The sequence below is a fragment of the Dendropsophus ebraccatus genome, chromosome 10 (assembly GCF_027789765.1).
Source record: "Dendropsophus ebraccatus isolate aDenEbr1 chromosome 10, aDenEbr1.pat, whole genome shotgun sequence".
Classification (NCBI taxonomy): Eukaryota; Metazoa; Chordata; class Amphibia; order Anura; family Hylidae; genus Dendropsophus; species Dendropsophus ebraccatus.
Window position 1 is genome coordinate 89,312,455 of NC_091463.1, and position 18,433 is coordinate 89,330,887.

Below are 18,433 nucleotides of genomic sequence, written 5' to 3' on the forward strand. Positions count from 1 at the left end.
GGTTATACCAGAAAGCTGATGTAAAAAAGTTGTACATTTTTGTGCAATAAAGTTGTGCACAAAAACAGTTAAGGCCGTATTTCTTTATTTGTCTTTTTAGCAAAATTAGGCTTGCACAAAAATTTGCCACTTTTTGTAGTTTGATTTAGTTATTTTTCCTCCTATAATAACAAAAAATATCACCTCCCATTTATTCACGCTATATAACAATTCTGTGGCCACAACATTACATTTAATGCAGAAGAATAATTTCAAGTCACCACATGAAGTTACTGCATTCCCCTGGTTGGCTAGACTTCCATGACTGTAATTTGGCAAATGTTCATAAAGATGTGATAACTTTTACTAATTAAAGTAATAAAGTCTTCATTGAATGCGTCCTTCAGATCAAAGGAATGCTGAAGCAGGTTTTTCGTGTATGAAAAGAATTAGAATACTCCAAGATAGTGAGGATAGAGGCAAAAGGTAAAAAACTAAGTAAAAGAAGAAAACAAAAAGGCTAACAGACCAGGACACAGCTACTAGCAGATCCCACAGATAGACTTCTCCTTAAAGTTTGATGTAAAAAAAAAATCCTTATTGTGTTCCCTCATTGTGTTTTGCTCAGTATATTAAGCAAAAACAAGGAGTGAAATTGACAGAGAGAAACTATAATGGAAAGGTTTGAGCCTTTTTGTTTTTTTTTGACCCACTCCTGGTTTTTGGAATACAATACTGACCAAAAATACTATTTATGTACATAGCCCTAGATCAGGCATGTCCAAAGTCCGGCCGGAGGGCCATTTGCGGCCCGCGTTCCGAACTTTTACGGCCCCCCAGGTATCCAGCTTGCTATTATCTGCCTGTGTTATAAAGCATATAGCATGTAGCATGTAAAATGGTCGGCCCTCGCACATGTTCACTTCATCAAATTTGGCACTCTTCGAAAAAAGTTTGGACATGCCTGCCCTAGATGAAAGAACAATATTCAACACTGCAATGTTAGACAGTGATAAAAAGAAAGAATATAAAAAATGTTCTATGTTCACACAATGTCTATTCATTTTACAATCACGGCTGTCAATAATGTTCATGAAAATTATTTACGGCCGTTATGGTGAAACAATGGCGGCTGTTTTGTCTAAAAAAAGATGTTGTGTGAACATAGCCTAATAGTGGATAGCTGAATTTTGCCAACTAGTGCCAGGCAGCTGCTGCAAAGGCACAAAGATAAAAAACAGATTGTGACATGAATGGTAATGGACAGTAGCAAAGCTGTACTAGACTCGGAGAACAAAATTCAATTCATCCCAATTCCATGGTGATTTAATGTAGAAATGTGTTTCATCAGAGGCTTCTAGGCCCAAAATGTAAAATCTATAGCAGGGCCCAAAAACTGCCATATAGTTCTAGTGTTTTCTCATGATGGAGAGTTGTTGGGACACCTATGGGTGCAACTGTGACCTTTGCATCCCTTATAGTTATTGTTATGTCACTGTCTCTAACCATATCTGTACTAAGGAGACTAAATCTAGATGAAAGAGAGTTCAGAATCAACATAAAAGGGATATATTTTGCCCCGAGGTGCTGTGGTGAAATTGTGGGTGTGTAAGACATAATATTGCAAGAAGATTGTAGGAGATAATATGCTGAACGAGGGACTTATTTTCAAATATTTTCCGATTTTCATATTAGGAAATTTGGATGGATTACGTAGAATTTTTTGATTTTGATAAATTGGATTTTTGCATATTAAAATAGTTATTTAATATTTAGTCAAATTATGGCTGACTCAACAAGGAAGAGCAAGATCTAATTTAGTCAGAAAGATAAGAATCGTGAAGAGAAAAGATTTCACGGCATTCCTTGGCACTGATGTCAGTGTAGACTAAATAAGGTACGGGAGGATGATTGGTCATAAGAATTGCGTTACCTCTGAGGGATACAGAAATCCTTCATTTTTAGCATTTCCAAAATTTTACATCGGTTTTTTAAGAATGTTATAAACCATAATGAGGTTCGCCGATTTGACGTATGAAATGAAAAGATGTGCCTTTCTTACTATATGCAAACTATAGAGGACAACAATGAGATCATACACTGATGTTCGGGGGAAACCCCTCTACGGGCTGGAAAGTTTTATTTTTTATAGAAGTGTAACCATTTTTTAAAATTTTCTTGAAGATGTGGATACTTGCTTTGGTGAGGATATTATTGACCTAAATGGGTTCTTATGCTTTGTAAATTGTTGCATTCAACGTTTTGACTTATGAGATTGTGTACCATAAGGGTAGACTAGATGGACCAGGTAATTTTTCTTCTAGACAATCTTTTATGTGTCTGTGAGAGTCAAAAGAATTTTCAAAAACACATTTGGACCTTAGAGTTCTATCACAAGCTATGTTTGTATCAATGGTTTTTATAGCACTGAATGTTTTTGGTACTGTATGTGGCTTGGTCCCTGTGCAAGCCATTTGTAGAAGAAATAAATGCTTCCCCTTTAATCTGAGAGTTGGGTCTGAGTCTTGTTATGAAATCTGAATGTTACATCAGGAATGTTCTCCATCATTTTCCTCTTGCATTATTACTAGAGATGAGCGAACCGGGTTCGGGTTCAAGTCCATCCGTACCCAAACTTTCAGCATCTGATTAGCGGTGGCTGCTGACCTTGGATAAAGCCCTAAGGCTATGTGGAAAACATGGATATAGTCATTGGCTGTATCCATGTTTTCCAGACAACCTTAGAGCTTTATCCAAGTTCAGCAGCCACTGCTAATCAAATGCCGAACGATCGGGTTCGGATGGACTCGAACCCGAACCCGGTTCACTCATCTCTAATTATTACCTATTTTTGTGGCTTTTGTTGTTGTACGTTTCAAATTATATTTTACGTATGGTAGGAAATTTAAGGCTATGTTTACAGGCTCTTTTTCTACGGCTGTTATTTGATACTCAAAACAATGGCCATTGTTTTGAGTATCAAATATTGGCCTAGGTTTAGCATGTTTCAGCGGCGCTCATTGCAGTGATGGCCACTTAAACATTATTCTAGTTCAAAGTTAAAGATTGCCCTTTGGGGCATTTCTTTAAATAAAAGGTCCATTGACTTTAAAAGAAAGGACGGTGAGAAGAACGGTTAATTAAATGTTCTGTGTGTTCAAATGGCGGCTGTGTTTTTACGGTGGGTGAGCATGAGGTTTTCATGGCAAAACTAAAAAAGGAGTTATCATCAGGCTAGGTCATCAATATACAGTAAATAAGCGAGCCAGGCAGAGGTTGGGGACCTGAAACATCAGCATTTCAATCCCACCATCTGCCTTCTCTATGGGGAAGGTGGAGACATCACAGGTCCCACTTGGAAAACATGGAAAAGATTTATACAGCCTAGGTCATAGGCTGTACCCCTGTTCTGCTGGTGGGACTCGGGCTGTCTCCATCTCCCCCATGGATCGGGAAGGATTCAAATGCTGATGTTTCAGGTTTGTACGAACCCTAACCTCGGCCCGGCTCACTCAACTCTAGTCATCAGTTGATCGGCAGAGTGTCAACACCTGGCAATAAGCTGTTTGGCACCTACACTGCGCAGTAATCAGGAAGATGTTGTCCAATCACTGTGTAGTGGGCATACCTGGTTAGTGACTGATGAGTAGTCGGTTTGGATCGGATCCCGAACACGAACATAAAAAAACATGATTGTGATCGGTTCGTGTTCGACGAACATTCACAAACAAATAATGAATGTGCAGCAGAAGTGGATGTTTCGGTCTACGCACATGCGTACAGATTATCCGGTGCAAAGTGTAAATTACGCAAAGGCGTACGTTCACAAGTTTGAATATATTCGAAAATAATCGTTATAACCATTCCGATCATCGAACAAATTGTTTGTGACCGGCGAACAAGAACAATTAGCGTCATGTTCGTACGAACATACTAACATTTATGAATATGTTCACTCATCACTAGAGAGACTAGGGAAAATCGTAGGTTCAATCGAACTTGAACATTCTCGAACCTGCCGCATTTGATTGCTGATGCCTTGTCGGTCCGTGTGTAAGGAGGAGCGTGCCCGGGGACCGCCTTGAATTCCGGGATTCAGCCTATTATCTAGGTCCCTGGGCAGTCTCCTCCTTCCTCACGGACCAGGAAGGCATCAGCAATCAAATGCGGCAGGTTCGAGAATGTTTGAGTTCGATTGAACCTACGATTTTCCGATGTTTGATCATCTCTACTCATCACTACTGTTGAGCTGTCCCGAGGATAGTCGATCAGTATGCTTTGCTCGGAAAACCCCTTTAATAGTGAAGGAATATTGTTAACCACAATGTCTGGTGTGAGCTTTTTTATTTTAACCCCAAAAGGGTTCTGTGTGTTGGCAATACTTATACAGTAACATATATGAGATGGCTACAAATACTTTGTAAATTGCGCCCAATGTTATCATAAATTGTCCAAGTGACTCATTCCCCTGAATCTTAAATGAGAAAATGCCATCTTGCTTTACCAGTTGTGGCTTTCTTATTTAATTAAAACTCTAAGGATTAATGTAATGAACTAATGGCACACATTCTGGGATGAACCGGAGGACTGTAATCTAGTAGACCATCAGTATTCCTGCTATTCATGGGGTGGTCCCTACATGTCTCATGAATACAGAATTCTCAGGTGAATCATTTCCTAAATATTGTGAGATAAAGCAGACTTGTGTGTGAAAAGGTTTCTCGTCTGAGTCAGCCGCACTTGGATAGAATGAAATTAAAATTTTGACCTGAATTTGATCTTAAAAAATGGAACCTGTAGTATTTAGATTTCTTTGTGTTGTATATGCTGGTAATGGAGGAAAGGCAGTAAATACGATTGTACTTAGTAACAAAATCCATGTTGTGTGATTGAGCGGTAGACATGAGCAGGAGATGTAATGGGACTTTTTTTTACCAAATGTGTATTAATAACATTAATGGGTAGTTGTCACTCAAGGTTATACATACCATAGAGGCAGACCAGGCAGCTACTTAAAGAGGTTTTTCAACATAAAACCTACTTTCCCCCTATCCAGAGGGGACAAGTAAGAGATCATGGGGTGTCAGACCTCCGTGACGCCCCCCAGCGATCTCCAGACTGACCCTTGGTTCCTTTGTTTTGAAGAGACCTGTAGGTATGGCACATGACCGGAAAGAGCAGAGTGCTGTACTCAGCTTTCTCTGGTGGTTCCATAGAGAATGAATTAATCTGCTTGAGAGAGACAAGTACAGCACTCGGCTCTTTTTGGCGACTCCATAGAGTATGAAAAGAGCCGCGGGTCACGTACCTGCACCTCTTTTCAAAACAAGTGGGTCTTACTGTCTTACTCCTATGGATATGTTGGAATACCCCTGTAAGGATTCTAGGAGAGAGGGACCAAACCCGGGATAGTCCCCTCATCTTTTCTACTAGGCAAGTGATCCTGTGCAGAAGAGCTTTATTTTTAACAAACAAGGGGATGGGAACTGACTAGAGAGGAGTAAACCAGGCTGAGGTTCGGGTTTGTACGCATTTGAATGCTGATGTCTTCCTGTTTCGCGGGGAAGGTGGAGACAGCTCGAGTCCTGCCACTCAGTTGACCCCTGCCACGTCCATCTCAGCTGAGCAACACTTTCTGCTTAAGGCTATGTTCACACACAGTCAAAATGATGTCCGTTTTATTGGATGGTAGTCATTTGACAACAATGGCTGTTGTTTTAAAATAACAGCTGTTATTTGTTATTAAATGTCGACCATTCAATAAAAACGGCCGTCATTTTGATCATAGCCTTACTGTTGACATACAATATCCAATTCCAGCAACTTATTGAGAAATGAAGTGGAAGATTGCTTAATGATACCAAATACTAACCATGTGTAGGTAAACTTCTGAGCCACTGGTAATTGTATATAGAAGACAGTCCCTAGGATTATTTTGACATTTCATACTCTTGAAATATAGGAGTGACGGACCTAAGAGAGGCAGGGTTGTAGGGATTAAAATGTAACATTTCTAAAGCATATAGAAATAGAGATAGGCCTGACTTGAACAAGCTTTAGTGCGATCGTTCAGCATTTTGAACACAAAAGTTTGATGCAGCCCTAGATAGTCCTGGAAAACACGGATACAGCCATGGGCCCTTGGTTGTATCCATGTTTTCCAGGACTACCTAGTTGAATCCAGCTTCGTCAGCCACCGATGTTCAAGTACAGAGCAATCACACTCAATCATACACTAGTCACGCCCATCTCAATACGGTCTCTCTATCTATTCCTACTATAACTATTCCTACTATAACATTATATGTAAGACGTATGAATCAGGGTGTTGAGACCTTGACTGATTGTTAGAACCAGTGGTGAGAGAAGTTCATGGTTGAGGTTTGTGCCTGTGACTGAGATGATCCCATTGGGAGTCTGTCTTGGTCACCTAACATAGAGCTGGGAGAGAAATTACATATTGTTTTATATACATTTTTTGTGTAACTTTTTTTTCCACCAGGGGACCTTTACAGTCATCAGCAAATCACTATTATAATACACCCAACTAGTCCTCTAGTGCAGTGTATTGAGTATGTCAGCATAACATTCATAGGCAATGTACCGAGCAGTGCTGCAGACACAGCCGGATACTCGGGCATCCATAGCAGGCTTGGGGGCCTTCACATGGTCCCCGTCTGCCATGGAGATCTATCTGTACTGGTGATCGGCAGTTCCATAATCTTTTCCACTTTGAAAAGGCGAGTTGAAGGTCATTAATAGGTTAATATTATCTACATTATTATTATTAGTAGTATTGTTATTATGCTTCACTTAAAGGTGGCACTCACCGGACTTTGTACTTGCAAAAATAGTCTTTTTTTCCCAAGAAGAATGGGATCATCTACGCTGACATGTGTGGCCACACTTGTCAGCGTCCATGACCCCATTCTTCATGGAATAAAGTCTATTTTTGCAAGTACGAAGTCCGGTGAGTGCCACCTTTCTTTAAATGAAGTGTTCCATAGACTGTTGTTTCTGTTGGTGACCAACGCCGGTCACTTGCCGGGACCACAGCAATGGGATACTATGCTGGTGTCCTAACTGGAGCGAACTTGTGTCCGGATAGTGCCGGCATTCTAATTTTGTGATTGAGTATTATTATCCTTCTACTTCTTTATCTATGTAGCATTGTTATTATCCTTGTTATGCTTCTTCATAGTAGTATTGTTTATTATTGTTGCTATTGTTCCTATTATTATACATAGTATTATTGTTATTCTTTTTACTTAAGTTTTAGTTTCTGCAATAATGGATAATAGGAATACATGATGAGAGGTGTCTTCTGTTATTTTAATTATGTGTATGCTTATAGTTATAATAATTCACATATATTTTGTTTTGTTTTTCAGGTGCCCAAGGAGGTAATGTATGATTTCACTGTACTTTACATTACATTACTCACAGTATACAACATAGTTATCATTTGAAAGATTTTTTGAAAATATGCTTCTCAAAATCCACTTAAAGGGGTATTCCAGGAAAATTAACTTTCCCCCTATCCACAGGATAGGGAAAATTAGGAGATTGTGAGGGGTCCGACCTCTGTACCCCCCGCCGATCTCTGTATCGGGCCCCCGACTTCTGTATTATGAATAGAAGCATGGGTATGGCACGTTCTATTCATTTCTATAGAACCAACGGAACAGATGTCGGACACTCCGTAATCTCCTACTTTTCCCCTATACTGTAGATGGGGACAAGTTAATTTTTCCTGAAATACCCCTTTAATGTTTCCAGTGCTGGTAATAAGAATTTGGATTGTGCTGATTCTTATTGGCTGCAAAATAGCAGGAAATCCCGGCAAATAGCACTGAGCATGTGAGCACGGCCACATTAACCCCTTAAAGACACAGTGGCTTTTGGTCTTGATGACCATAGGGGCCAATTTTTATTTTTGCATTTTCGTTTTTCCTTATCGACTTTTAAGAGCCATAGGGGAAGATTTATCAAACATGGTGTAAAGTGAAACTGGCCCCTAGCAACCAATCAGATTCCACCTTTCATTCCTCACAGACTCTTTGGAAAATAAAAGGTGGAATCTGATTGGTTGCTAGGGGCAACTGAGCCAGTTTCACTTTACACCATGTTTGATAAATCTCCCCGAATATGTCTATTTTTATGTCTTCTATATATAAAATAGGAAAGGGGGGGTAATTTAAATTTTTATTGTGGGAGGGGCTATGTCATATCACACACACACACACACATATATATATATATATATATATATATATATATATATATATATATATATATATCTTACATACATTACATTGCTAATATTGTTCAATGCAATGCCACTGTACAGCATTGATCAGTGTTATCTACGATCTTCACATAGAGGCTGCCTGTGGCAGAGCTGATTGCTCGGAGGTACTTTAAGTAGGAGTCCTCTGGTTATCAGGGAAAAGGATCAGGACCCCCACAGTCCCTCTATGAAGCAATCTCAGCTCCTGAGGTCACTTCATAGATCTTCTGGCATACTGGTACATCATGGGTCCATAAGGGGTTAAGTTCCTCCTTTCTATATCAGTTATGTATAGCTTTATTACTTAATCTCCAAATCAACAAAAGTGTACTATATATAATTTTTTTTTTTTTTTACACCTTTTATCAGTTCCACGCTTCTGTATGTCTCCCTGCTTATGGTAAATGAATAAAACTTTTTTTTTTTTTACATCCACAAGTTTAAAACCTGCTCTGATCACATCCAACTAATAGATATACATGGCTTATTATAATATATCCCAGCCAGGGCTAACATAAGTGGTGGTTAGGCACCTAGGGTGCCATGGACTACATGGAAGCGTGCTGTGTATGGTTTTGAAAATAACATTGTGCATATTATAATTTAACATTATATGTACAGAGAGGACATGACATTACTAGCCTACCAATACAATGATTCTTTAATAAATCTAAATTTTAGTTCTGAAGGTGCTTATACACAGAATAGCGAGGCCAAGTGGACAAGTGTCAAGTACGCCAGTGCTAATAAAATATCCCCCATGATGTATAACAGTTATAACTGGAGCAAGTCCAGAATTTCAAGGGAAGGGTCATTAGTGACTGGAGTAAAACTTATCTCAGAGATAAGGTAGAAAACCTCTTTCCAATATTGGGTTATATAAGGGCAAGACCAACACATTTGGTGTTGGGTGGCAACTTGGCCACACCCTCCCCAGCATAGGTTACAGTAATGGGGATTATATGGGATAGTCTGGAGGGAGTAAGATACCATCTTACTGAATCTAGTGCATCAATTCTATCTGGTTGATACATTTGGTATGCTTGAAAATCCAACAAAGTGCCAAGGTCCAATGTTCAGCAGAGAAGGAAGTGTCCAACTCCTCCTCTCTAAATTTCAGTATTTTTTTAAGGGAAATATGTTACTGTAAGATGTGTCTGGATACTGAAAAAACATGCGGCATGTGTATTATAGTGTTGGGAAGAAAACCTGTTGGCAAAATAATGGGGGGAGTAGGCAAAGGCCTGATTACAGAGTAGAGTGGAGGAAACCGGTATGATGATGTTATCCAGTTACAGTATGGTAGTATAATCCAGTCACAGTATGGCGGTATTGGTCAGGTCTCGTGTGGAGGTGTTATCCAGTCACAGTATGGTGGTATTGTTCAAGTCTGGTATAGTGGTGTTATCCAGTCACAGTATGGTTGTATGACTCAGGTCTGGTGTGGCAGTGTTATCCAGTCACAGTATGGTGGTATTGGTCAGGTCTGGTATGGTGGTGTTATCCAGTCACAGTATGGCGGTATTGGTCAGGTCTGGTATGGTGGTGTTATCCAGTCACAGTATGGTGGTATTGGTCAGGTCTGGTATGGTGGTGTTATCCAGTCACAGTATGGCGGTATTGGTCAGGTCTGTGATGGTGGTGTTATCCAGTCACAGTATGGCGGTGTTGTTTAGGCTGAGTGTGGCGGTGTTAAATGTGATGCCTGGATCTATTACCTACCAATCTACCAATCCTGTGTTGGAGTGTCTTCTAGTTTAGTGCCTAGGGCAGCAACAGCTGCTAATACGACCCTGTCTGTACCAGTCCAGCACCTCCCCGCAACAGTGTGACAGCTGCCTGTCATCTGCTGCTGCCTGAGAATCTGTCCCAAGCTCAGCCACAGTACAGATTTCCAAAAGGGGGCAGGGCAAATAAGAATGGACGAGTAACACAGAGACATCCACAGGGACATTCAGCTATATGTATTAAACTATTCAAATTAGCTTATTAATGTATTTTCAAAAATTCTTATCATGACCTAAGCTAACTAAAACTAAATGGTCAAAATATTTTTTAGTTGGGCTTTAATTCTTTCCCCAGTACTAGATAATGTTGAGTCCAGGAAAGTAATGTGGCAGGTAAGATTATTGACTATATATATCTCGGCTTCACAGTCACAGCCACAACCACGGAAGCTACAACTACAACAGCAAGTACAACTACAGCTGAATCTACAATAACAACAACAACAACAACACTAAGTACAACCAAACCCACTACAACAACACTTACTACAACTGCACCTACCACAACCACACTAACTACAACTGAACCTACCACAAAGCCCACTACACCTGAGCCTACCACAACAGCAGCAACAATAAATACATCTGATCCCACCACTACCACATTACCCACTACAACTGCACCTACCACAATGCTCACTACACCTGAGCCTACCACAACAACACTAACTACAACTGATCCCACCACAACAACATTCCCCACTACAACTGCACCTACCACAATGCTTACTACAACTGTACCTTCCACAACAACGCTCACTACAAATGAACCCACCACAACACTTACTACAACTGACCTTACGACAACTCTCACAACAACAGACCCTCCTACAACACTCACTACAACTGAACCGTCCACAACAACAACTCTTACAACTGAACCTACCACAACACTCATTACACCTGAACCTACAACAACACTTACTACTGAGCCTACCACAACACCATTACTCACGACAACTGAATCTACCACACTAACTACAACTGTACCTACCACAATGCTCACTACAACTGTACCCACCACAACACTTACTACAGCTGAGCCTACCACAACTCTCACTACAACAGAACCTCCCACAATACTCACTACAACTGAACCCCCAACAACAACAATGCTTACAACTGAACCTACCACAACACTCATTACTGAGCCTACCACAACATCATTACTCACAACAATGGAACCTACCACAACACTAACTACAACTGTATCTACAACAACAATGCTCACTACAACTGAACCTACAACCACAACACTTACCACAACTAAGCTTACCACAAGTCTCAGTACAACAGAACCTACCACAACAACAATGCTCACTACAACTGAACCTCCAACAACACTCACTACTGAGCCTACCACAACACCATTACTCACAACAACTGAACCCCCCACAACAATGCTTACAACTGAATCTACCACAGCACTTACTACAACTGAACCTACCACAAAGCCCACTACACCTGAGCCTACCACAACAGCAGCAACAATAACTACATCTGATCCCACCACTACCACATTACCCACTACAACTGCACCTACCACAATGCTCACTACACCTGAGCCTACCACAACAACACTAACTACAACTGATCCCACCACAACAACATTCCCCACTACAACTGCACCTACCACAATGCTTACTAAAACTGTACCTTCCACAACAATGCTCACTACAATTGAACCCACCACAACACTTACTACAACTGACCTTACAACAACTCTCACAACAACAGACCCTCCCACAACACTCACTACAACTGAACCATCCACAACAACAACTCTTACAACTGAACCTACCACTACACTTATTACACCTGAACCTACAACAACACTTACTACTGAGCCTACCACAACACCATTACTCACGACAACTGAATCTACCACACTAACTACAACTGTACCTACCACAATGCTCACTACAACTGAACCCACCACAACACTTACTACAGCTGAGCCTACCACAACTCTCACTACAACAGAACCTCCCACAATACTCACTACAACTGAACCTACCACAACACTCATTACTGAGCCTACCACAACATCATTACTCACAACAATGGAACCTACCACAACACTAACTACAACTGTATCTACAACAACAATGCTCACTACAACTGAACCTACAACCACAACACTTACCACAACTGAGCTTACCACAAGTCTCAGTACAACAGAACCTACCACAACAATGCTCACTACAACTGAACCTCCAACAACACTCACTACTGAGCCTACCACAACACCATTACTCACAACAACTGAACCCCCCACAACAATGCTTACAACTGAATCTACCACAGCACTTACTTCAACTGAACCTACAACACTCATTACTGAGCCTACAATAACACAATTACTCACGACAATTGAACCTACCACAACACTAACTACAACTGTACCTACCACAATGCTCACTACAACTGAACCCACCACAACTCTTACTACAATTGAGCTTACCACAACTCTTACTACAACTGGACCCCCCACAACAATGCTTACAACTGAACCTACCACAACACTCACTTCACCCGAACCTACCACAACACAATCTACAACTGAACTTACCACAACACTCACTTCAACTGAACCTACAACAACATCCACTACTGAGCCTACAACACCATTACTCACGACAACGGAACCTACCACAACACTAACTACAACTGTATCTACCACAATGCTCACTACAAATGAACCCACCACAACACTTACTACAACTCTCACTACAACAGACCCTCCCACAACACTCACTACAACTGAACCCTCCACAACAACTCTTACAACTGAACCTACAACACTCACTACAACTGAACCTACAACAACACTTACTACTGAGCCTACCAAAACACCATTACTCACGACAACTGAATCTACCACACTAACTACAACTGTACCTACCATAATGCTCACTACAACTGAACCCCCCACAACTCTAACTACAACAGAACCTCCCACAACACTCACTACAACTGAACCCCCAACAACAATCCTTACAACTGAACCTACCACAACACTCACTATTGAGCTTACCACAAGTCTCACTACAACAGAACCTACCACAACAAAAATGCTCACTACAACTGAACCTACAACAACACTCACTACTGAGCCTACCACAACACCATTACTCACGACAACTGAACCCCCCACAACAATTCTTACAACTGAATCTACCACAACACTCACTACACCTGAACCTACCACAACACTCACTTCAACTGAACCTACAACAACACTCACTACGGAGCCTACAACAACACCATTACTCATAACAAATAGACCTTCCACGACACTAACTACAACTGTACCTACCACAATGCTCACTACAACTGAACCCACCACAATTCTTACTACAACTGAGCTTACCACAACTCTTACTACAACAGAACCTCCCACAACACTCACTACAACTGGACCCCCCACAACAACAATGCTTACAACTGAACCTACCACAACACTCAGTACACCTGAACCTACCACAACACAATCTACAACTGAACTCACCACAACACTCACTTCAACTGAACCTACAACAACAGCCACTACTGAGCCTACAACATCACCATTACTCACGACAACGGAACCTATTACAACACTAACCACAACTGTACCTACCACAATGCTCACTACAACTGAACCCACCACAACTCTTACTACAACTGAGCTTACCACAACTCTTACTACAACAGAACCTCCCACAACACTCACTACAACTGGACCCCCCACAACAACAATGCTTACAACTGAACCTACCACAACACTCAGTACACCTGAACCTACCACAACACAATCTACAACTGAACTCACCACAACACTCACTTCAACTGAACCTACAACAACATCCACTACTGAGCCTACAACACCATTACTCACGACAACGGAACCTACCACAACACTAACTACAACTGTATCTACCACAATGCTCACTACAACTGAACCCACCACAACACTCACTTCAACTGAACCTACAACAACAGCCACTACTGAGCCTACAACATCACCATTACTCACGACAACGGAACCTATTACAACACTAACCACAACTGTACCTACCACAATGCTCACTACAACTGAACCCACCACAACTCTTACTACAACTGAGCTTACCACAACTCTTACTACAACAGAACCTCCCACAACACTCACTACAACTGGACCCCCCACAACAACAATGCTTACAACTGAACCTACCACAACACTCAGTACACCTGAACCTACCACAACACAATCTACAACTGAACTCACCACAACACTCACTTCAACTGAACCTACAACAACAGCCACTACTGAGCCTACAACATCACCATTACTCACGACAACGGAACCTATTACAACACTAACCACAACTGTACCTACCACAATGCTCACTACAACTGAACCCACCACAACTCTTACTACAACTGAACCCACCACAACTCTTACTACAACTGAACCCCCAACAACTATAACACTTACCACAACTGAGCTTACCACAACAACTCTCACTACAACAGAACCTCCCACAACAATGCTTACAACTGAACCTACCACAACACTCACTACACTTGAATCTACCACAACACAATCTACAACTGAACTTACCTCAACAATGTCTACTACAACAGAATTTACCACAACACTCACTACAACTGAACCTACCACAATGCTCACTACAAGTGAACCTACAACAACACTCACTACTGAGCCTACAACAACACCATTACTCATGACAACGGAACCTACCACAGCACTAACAACAACTGTACCTACCACAATGCTCACTACAACTGAACCCACCACAATGCTTACTACAACTGAACCCACCACAATGCTTACTACAACTGAGCTTTCCACAACTTTCACTACAACAGAACCTCCCACAACACTCACTACAACTGAATCTACCACAACACCATTACCCACAACAACTGAACCTACCACAACACTAACTACAACTGCACCTACAACAACAATGCTCACTACAACTGAACCCACAACCACAACACTTACCACAACTGAGCTTACCACAACTCTCACTACAACAGAACCTCTCACAACAACAATGCTCACTACCACAATTGAACCTACAACACTTACTACTGAGCCTACCACAACATCATTACTCACGACAACTGAACCCCCCACATCAACATTGCTTACTACAACTGAACTTACCACAACACTCAGTACAACTGAACCTACCACAATGCTCAAAACAAGTGAACCTACAACAACACTCGCTACTGAGCCTACCACAACACCACAACCTCCCACATTGACAATGCTTACTACAACTGAATCTACCTCAACAATGCTGACTACCACAGAACCTTCTACAACTACATTACTAACTACAACTGAAGCTACTACAATTCTCACTGAACCAACCATGACTACATTACTGACTACGACTGAGTCAACAACAATGCTCAGTACCATGGAACCTACCACCACAACACTGACTACAACTGAAACCACAACAGGTACACCCCATGTTTTTGTTATACATATTTTTATGTCCTTTATGCAATTTTATTTATTGTTTTCTATGTAAGTGTTAACGTAATTCTGAATGAAATTTCACTGTTGTGTTTAATGTCAAAATCTGGGCACACAATATTTTCTCGCACATACCTATGTGGCCAACAAGTGATCATTTTCTTTGCCGCACCACCAAATTAGAAGTAAAGCATTGCACAGTTTCCATTTTCACAATGTCCACCAAATGTGTCCAGTGCTGGTAAGAAGTTGCATTGATTGTGTTGATTCTTATTGGCACAAAAACAGGAGGAACGGGAAAATAGCACTGAGCATGTGTGACCACCAACACTGAACACATTTGTTTTATCAATTCCGCGCTTCTTTACTCCATGGGCATATGTGAAAGGGTGCAATGTACTGTATGTCTGTGAAAATAACATTATGGCACAAGTACAATATTTTTTATATTATATGGACACAGACCTAGAGGGGGCTTGGCATTACCTACATACCAATACAATCATTTATTACAAATTCAAATTTTAGTTCTGAAGGTGCTCATATACATTATGGTGATGTTAAGTGGATCTCATGACTTAAGAGGCAATGGCTAAAAATCTTATTTGTATGATGATGCGCTGACTTTACTGTACTTCAAGAGCAAATGTTGAAAGCAAAAAATAATAGGGCATATTGGATTCTAATATTTAGTTTTTGAGGCAGATAAGTCACTGCAAGAGGTGTCTGGCAGCAGCTAATTTGACTAAGAACACCTGTCATGTGTACTGTAGTGTTGAGAAGAAAATCTGTTGGCCATGGTATTATCTTCCCAATGGTAATTACGCTGGTCCAAGGCTGGGGTGTATCCCATATTTTAATCATTAGAGTCAGAAACTGGAAAATGTTCTTTTTTTCTAATTAATTTTTATTTCTGATTGTATTTTTTTGTACAGCATTATGGGGGCAACCGTCTTGCCTGTGCTGTACTGGCAATTGTAGACAGGAGCTGTCCCATTGACATGAATGATGAATGAGTAAAAAGGTGTCTGAGCATGCGCTGCGACCTTTGCAAGGGTCATTTCACAGGCAAAGGGGGGCTGAGCTGTGAACTTCAGCTATTTTATGAACTTACAGGTGTCATCTTTTTCTTTTATTTTCTGTTGTACCACCCAAATAAAGGGTGTAATACACCTACAGGTAAACTTGTAACTATACACTACCAACAAAAAATCTAAGTCATTTTCTGATGACACATTCCCTTTAAGAGGCTTGTCATATCCCTCATGACAGCTCTCCCTTGTGCTTCAGTGTTTGTTCACATAATCGAAGTACATTTTAGTCTCATTTCTATTCACTGATGTCAAGCAGTGATCTTGACTTTAATGAGAAATTTAAACACAATGGGGAAAATGTAATTAAAAATGACAGCTGAGCTCTTTATGGTTGCTTATCATTATTGAGTAGGTAATAAACAGGCAGCTAAGGGCTATGCTTAAATAATGTCCATGGAATTAAAGAATACATTGTTCTCTAGTAAAGTTCTTCCTCATTCTAGTAAAGGTCTTCCCCAGACAAACAGAAAACATAATTTGGAATACTTCCTTCCCCATTACCAGATAATGTTTAGTACAGAAAAGTAATATGGCAGGTAAGATTAATGACTTTATGTGTCTCGGCTTCACAGTCACAACCATGGAGGCTTCAACTACGATTGCAAGTACAACTACAACTGAACGGACAATAGCAACAACACTAGGTAGAACTGAACACACCACAACAACACTCACTACAACTGTACCTACCACAATGCTGACTAGAATATAACCTCCTACAACATTCACTACAACTGAACCTCCCACAACAATGCTCACATCTACTGAACCTACTACAATACTCACTACAACTGAGCCTTCCACTTTACTTACTGCAAATGAACCAACTGTACCTCAACACTTACTACAAGTGAATCTACCACACCTACATTAATGACTACAACTGAACCTACCACAACACTTACTACACCCGTAACTACCACTACAATGCTCACTACAACTGAACCCACAACCACAAGACTTACTACAACTGAGCTTCCCACAACGCTCACTACAACAGAACCTCCCACAACAATACTTACTACAACTGAACCCACAATACTTACTACAACTGAACCCACACCACTTACTAAAACTGAACCTCCCACAACAATGCTTACCACTGAACCTACCACAACACTCACTACATCTGAATCAATCACAACACTAACTACAACTGAACCTACAACAACACTTATTACAACTGCACCAACCACTACAATACTTGCTACAAGTGAATCTACCATAACAATCACTTGAACAGAACCTCCCACAACACTCACTAAAACTGAACCTTTCACAACAATGCTCACTTCAATCAAACCTAGTACAATACTCACTACAACCGAGCCTACCACATCACTAACTACAACTGAACCTACCTCAACACTTACTACAACTGAACCTTCCACACCTACATTACTGACTACAAATGAACCTACCACAACAATTACTACACCTGTAACTACCACTACAACGCTCACTTCAACTGAACCCACAACCACAACACTTACAACTGAACGTACCACAACAACTCTCACAACAGAACCTCTCACAACAATACTTACTACAACTGAACTTCCCACAACAATGCTTACCACTGAACCTAGCACATCACTGACTACATCTGAATCTATCACAACACTAAATCCAACTGAACCTACTACATCTCTGACTATTACTGAAACGACCACATCACTACAACTCAAGCTACAACTACACTTACTACAACTGCACCAAGAACTACAATACTCGCAACTGAATCTACCACAACAATCACTACAAGAGAACCTTCCACAACAACAACACTCACTACAAC

General features: G+C 40.7%; 1 protein-coding gene across 1 annotated transcript; it reads left to right on the forward strand.

Annotated features, from left to right (window-relative positions):
* Positions 1-6,852: 6,852 nt before the first annotated feature.
* LOC138766524 (mucin-2-like) lies at positions 6,853-17,347 on the forward strand. Its single transcript, XM_069944115.1, has 4 exons — positions 6,853-6,949; positions 7,371-7,382; positions 10,426-15,525; positions 17,208-17,347. The coding sequence occupies exons 1-4, from the start codon at positions 6,853-6,855 to the stop codon at positions 17,345-17,347; spliced, it is 5,349 nt and encodes a 1,782-aa protein (XP_069800216.1).
* Positions 17,348-18,433: the final 1,086 nt, after the last annotated feature.

Coding starts and splice junctions, on each gene's coding strand:
- LOC138766524 (XM_069944115.1), top strand. CDS start 6,853: ATGGGATCATCTACGCTGACATGTGTGGCCACACTTGTCAGCGTCCAT. Junction 15,526..17,207: donor TACAACTGAAACCACAACAG/GTACACCCCATG, acceptor TCGGCTTCACAG/TCACAACCATGGAGGCTTCA.